At 36.6% G+C, this 6,000-nt stretch overlaps 1 protein-coding gene across 2 annotated transcripts in view; it reads left to right on the top strand.

Annotated features, from left to right (window-relative positions):
• Positions 1-1,940: 1,940 nt before the first annotated feature.
• The window catches only part of LOC121318101 (SLIT-ROBO Rho GTPase-activating protein 1), a 95,995-nt gene continuing 91,935 nt past the window's right edge, over positions 1,941-6,000 (top strand). The window contains exon 1 of one of the 2 annotated variants that reach the window (XM_041254393.1): positions 1,941-3,041. In XM_041254393.1, coding sequence (XP_041110327.1) covers positions 2,975-3,041 — 67 coding nt within the window. In that variant the 5' untranslated portion in view covers positions 1,941-2,974. The remainder of the gene's footprint in view (positions 3,042-6,000) is intronic. The other variant, XM_041254394.1, reaches the window with a different exon arrangement.

Genomic DNA, 6,000 nt, shown 5'->3' with positions numbered 1-6,000 from the left:
AATACAGGTCTTGAGTGTTTGATTTTGTCATGATAGATGCTAGATGTATTCATTTATTCATTTGTATTGTTTTTGGGTTGTATAATTTGCTTCTGAATGTGTTCTGGCTGTTGGGTGACATTGTGACTCAACTGCAGAAGTTTTAAAATTGAACCTTATTAATTGTTATTTCTAATCAGAATCTCTCTTGGGAACATTTAGTGGTATTTTGCCTTTGATTTGATCAATTCTGGATCATCAGACACAACTGTGTCAGTTGGTTTGTATCACTTGTATCAGTTTATTGTGTTATCTGAGCACTGGAAAAATGCCTGTGCTGAACTTTGTTATCATTTAAAAATAATCATTGTATTTACTTTTTTGTAACCCACTTGTATTTGTTTCAGAAAAGCCTTTTAACTGAGAAAGTAAATGTTTTGTCGACCAATTGTATACTATCATTTTGATCACTTAAAACAGTTGATTCAAATTGTTTTGGAAGTTGGGTAGTTTCCCCCCATGGTTAATACCATTCTCATTTTCAAAAAAGCCTAAGTTGTAGGAGGCTGTGTGATCCAGTTGTTAAAGAACCTGCCTTGTAACCAGGAGGTCCCTAGTTCAAATCCCAGCTCAGCCACTGACTCATTGTGTGACTCTAAGCAAGTCACTTAACCTCCTTGTGCTCCATCTTTCAGGTGAGATGTTGTTGTGACTCTACAGCTGATGCATAGTTCACACACCCTAGTCTTGTATCTTGTAAAGTGCTTTGTCATGGTGGTCCACTATGAAAGGCACTATATAAAGATTATTATTATTAAGGCTACAATCAAGTTTGGAATTTTTTTTTTTTTTTTGATTAATTGGAAAATCTAGAATTGTAATGTTGTTGCAAGCCGAAAAATCTGAGAAAACAAACTGAAAACCAGAAAATGTATCACCTGAATTCGTTTTATTTTTCCAGGTGCCTTTCACGTACGTTACAGTCCTATCAATTCAGGTAGGGTTGCCTCTGCCTTTACCACTGTTCTACTTTTCTGTTTTCAGTAAAGTTTTTTGTGCATTCTTTTTTATTTTTATTTTTTTTCTTTTCACAATATATTTCTTAAAGTAAACTTTAAGAAGCGGAAATCGCACATTGAAACAAAAATTGATAACATACAATTTTGAATCTACTCAGAGCAGATTACAGGTGAACAGTAACAATTATTTGACTGTAAAAAAAAATAATAATAATAATAAAGAAAAAGAAAAAAGCTTTTGAAGTCAAGGATAAACAGACTAACATAGGGTATAATGTCCTATTGAAATACATCACATCTTTACGCAATCACGCAAAAACATTGTTCAATTCTGAATGGGGCTTGACACCGGCTGAACTAAATTTGACATTCTCTGAGGAATCCTGGTATTTTTCTAATGACACCAATATGAAAATAACCACTAGGGGTTAGCAACGGCACATTAACTGGTGTATTTATCGTCTCATTTTAAACTATCGCCATTAATATGTTTAATCTAATTAAAACACAATTTGGAATGCCACATTAATTTTGAATCCATGGTTGACTTCCATATAACAGAAAATATTGTATTTATTATCTCATTGTATTGCAAGAAAAACAAAAACCAGTTATATCAATTGGAATATCGTCGTTTATTGGCAGGTAGGTATGTCTATACATGTATGCATATATGTATGTATGTGTTTATGAATGCAAGTATGTGTTTATGCATATGCAATACACTACCACTAGGTGGCAGGCTATACCTTTATGTCTCATGCCACCTGACTATGTTTTTTAATTCATTTGATATTTCCAACAAGAGAAATTAACCTAATACAAACACATCTTTTCAATTATGGAAACTAGAAACACAGAAAATATGGTGTCTTACTATAACCCAAACAGTTTTCATTTTCAAGTTCTGTCACTGCCACACCACGAAAAGAAGTTTAAAACAGCCGTCCGTCCAAAACGCACACTCTGCTAAATGTCAACGGAGCGCTAACACTGAAACCTGTAAAACATGCGCTTGCTACGTCATCCGTGTGCCCCCCGGCAGTCTAGAACAGAGCCCAGCTGTTCTGCTTCTAAGATACCAGGGCCGTAGCACCTTTCAACAGGCACAACAAATTAGGTACACGTTACCCACGCCGCTTTCTCTCCCGTCGCTCCTTGCGTTAAAAAGGGTATAGCTGTTTGTGTTTGGTATCCTTTCGTGGACACCCCCAGGCTGACGTGAAACACGCCCTAACACACCCCGGGATTTCACCATTGGAAATCATTCGTGACTGTCTTGCAAAGAGCTTCTTCATTCCCACTGGTTGGAATTGTTGTCAATCGTCAATATTTCCGCTCTGTGATTCAGAGAAGCCACCCATTTCTAGGACCCTCCAGCGCCAGGCAGCTGTGGTCTGTACTATCACCGAGACAACGCGACTGTCAAGTGGGGGGAACTAAACTAGTACACAGAGGAGCTATATACTAAAGCACATTTCCTGGCATTTGGCAAATGGTCAGCGATCTGTATAGTTCAATGAGAGTGAACACGGCTTTTGTCGTATTTGTCCAAATCCCTTTGAAGAAGGTCAAAACAATAATTTAAACAACAAAAGGTTGGACGCTGTTGGTCCAGGGTTCTCTCAGTCCTCAGGCATTGCCTTGTATTGGGGTCTGTTGAAAACTGGGCTTTCAATTCCGTGGCGCTTGCTGTTACTTATTCTGACCCCAGTTCTACATTGTTTCAGAAAAAAAAAAAAAAAAAAAAAAAACGATGTGCTGAAACGACATGTTCTGCTTTATAGCATAAAGTTTCCAACGATCGCAATTATTTCTTAAAGGTGATACACTGTGTCATTCCCTTTCTTTTTTTTTTTGGTCGTACCTAAGCCAAACCTCATTTAGGATGCAGGGAGCTGTATACTGAACCGAACACTGCCTTTGTTAAACACTGCGAACTTTTTAACTCAAAGATTTTAAAAAAGGATTCCAAAATGTCAACTCCGAGCAGGTTCAAAAAGGATAAAGAAATAATTGCTGAGTACGAAAGTCAAGTAAAAGGTAAGATTGCAAGTTTCATTTTTAGCGGTAGCGTGGATTCATTTACTGTCTGTTGTGGAATTAAAACGACACAGAGATTCATATAGACACTGTAGTTACAATGAGTTGTGTGCCACGTATTTTTGTCTTCATAAAGTTGGCTTGCATATTGTACTTTCCAAAATAAATTAGGATTTAGCATCTGGAGTGAAGTCTGTTGCTTTGGCTTCATGAATGGCATTTAGTTAAGTCTTATTTCAGTCGATGGAAATGAAATGTAAATGGACTGATTTATTAAATATAGCGTCCGTTAGTTAGTGTGATTCGTTTACACGTACAAATGTAATTGTATTTTATTTCTTGTACATTCTCAGTCTACAACCGCGCGTTTAACTTTTTGTAAAATCAATGAGCTCATATTAATACATTAATGGTTTTAGTTTCTTGTTTCAAATTTAGAAATTATTCTTACTATTTACAGAGTAACAACAATACACCCTACAGACGTGTAATCGCCCTTAATCTCAATTTGGCCGGAATAATACACATTGAATGCACATTTAAAGATTATTATTATTATTATTATTATTATTATTATTATTATTATTATTATTATTATTATTTACTATTTTTTTTTTATCTTATTCCTTTAAGACGTCATCTTATACCAATGGATAGGCATGGTTGTGGGTTGTCAGATTTTGCCCACTGGGGAACGCTTTTAAAATATACAAACGAACGTGACTCATTAAAAAAAACAATACGATCAGCCAGTATTACTCGCAGGGTATCGATAGCGTCACCCAATGCGTTGTTTCACCAACAGTGTTTTTTGTTTGTTTGTTTGTTTGTTTGTTTTTTCTTGGTTAAGGTCAATGTAAATGCTAGTCTAAAAGGATGTTGTCCTGGTTTTAGGATTAAAGGAAAGCTGGTGGATTGTCAGCAGACACGGATGTCTGTCCATGTATGGTGTAAGATAAATCTGCACACAGAAGAAAAGAACAGGCTCGTACAAACTGCCAAACCAACGGGTGGAATATTTTAAAATGGTGGTGTGCATCAGGTGATCGTTACACGTTCAGCGCAGACCAGTATTGTGCATTCATTGTGATTTGAATGCTGTCAGTGATCATGGCCTGGAAAACCATTACATTGACACAGTCTACACACTGGGGAAAAACATCTAGAATAATACTAAAAAGTATGTGTTTTTTGTATTCAAAATAAATTGTAAATGGGTATGGATTTATTCTAAAGAACCAAATCTTCAAATGACTTTCAAGAAAGGAGTGATTTTGCAAACTGCAAAGATGGCAAAAATAATGCATTATAGATGCTTTTCTTTTCTTATTCCAAAACAATATAACATTAATTGTTTTGTTTTATAGTTATGATATGGTTTTACATTAGGTCACATCCTCCATCAAAGCAATTAGGTTTTTTGCTGTCTCATCTTTCTAACTGAATCTGACACATTCCTGGTTCAGCCTGTTTTGGTCTCATGTAATGCAGATGAGAATGAATGGTACAGATTTAAAATCTCTTTCCACTGCAGAAGGTTGAGCTTCTCTGTTTATTGATTGTTTTCCTGTGACCCAGTAAATATCACTGATATTATCTGTTAATATCACCATTAGACTTTACAGAAATGGAATACGAATGACCACAACACAAAAGGAAAACTCCAACAAAGGATTCCCAGAATCCTATTAAACAAATGCTAGTACAGTATAACCGAGAACTGTTTGCAAACACTTCCTTGGGGTGAAGGGAAGTGCTTTCGTTTACTGTAGGTCTTTATGCTTGGCTTTCAACAGTTGTCCGCTTGCTTTCAGAGTCCCAAACAATCAGAACTGATTTTTAAGTGAGCTACAGAAAGAGCCAGTTGCTGCGCTGTAGTAACCATGGGGATTTGGCTGTTGCCCAATGAGATTCGACTTACAGTTAGCAGCCTAAGATATCTTCAAGTCGTCTCTCTCTCTCTGTGGTACAGTTACAACCCCCACCCCCCAAACAGAGAGCATGATGCTTTACATTCCTCACAAATGAATGGACTGTTGATTGGAGATCAGCAACTCTTAGTCGATAGGAATGCATGAACAACCCTCCTTGTGATGACTGAGAATAATTTTGAAATGACTTTATAATGCACAGTCATTTGTGAGTCATCAGCAGAGATATAATAAGAACACAGGGATATAGGTTATTAACCTTCTTCACTTGTCTTTCCAAAAAAGGAAAGCAGTACATGTTCATTTTGTGTCATCATTTAAACTGCATGCCCTAATGTGCTGTACTGCTTAAAGCACTTTTTTTTTTTTTTTTTTTTTTTTTGCAAGAAGTTGCCCTGAAAAGAAAGTGTCATTCCAGCTCGGTGGACCAAATTCTGGAGAGGGGTTTCCTCCATCTGTGGTTGATGACGCATAACCACACGTAACTCCGAAAGTCGCGCCAGGGCAGGTGTCATGTGCATGCTAAAGAAGAGCTGTCTGACGGTGGGGAAAATGCCCATTTTGAATACCTTTGACTTCATCGTTCCCTTGTGTGGGATAACCCAGACAAAAAGCTTTACAATATAATAATTGGTGGATATGATCCAATGACCCCTTATGACTCCATGATATTTTTAAGCTATTTTGTATTTGACAGCTCTTTTATGGCTTTGCTGGAATTTTTTTTTGATATTCAGACGTTGTGATGTGGTGATCTGTTGCTGGAGGACGTCCAACAGGACATCCTGTATAAAAGATTTGTTTTTACTATACTGTAAAGAACAAACAGACGTTCTTCTGTTTGTTTTAGGGGCATAGCACTGGTTAGCCTTTGTGATGTGCAGAGCCAGATCTTTTAAATCAGTGTTCATTTCTCAAACATTGCCACTTAGGTAGAGTGTTCCATAAATGTTTGTATTTTTAACATGTATTCTGATGATCAGATATTAGTATCAGCTCTGATGGAGCTATTGGTAGAAAAAAAGGAT

This window comes from Polyodon spathula, chromosome 7 (genome assembly GCF_017654505.1).
Source record: "Polyodon spathula isolate WHYD16114869_AA chromosome 7, ASM1765450v1, whole genome shotgun sequence".
In the NCBI taxonomy this organism is placed as follows: domain Eukaryota; kingdom Metazoa; phylum Chordata; class Actinopteri; order Acipenseriformes; family Polyodontidae; genus Polyodon; species Polyodon spathula.
The sequence above is the reverse complement of the archived record's forward strand: the minus strand, read 5'-3'. Positions and strand labels throughout refer to the sequence as shown.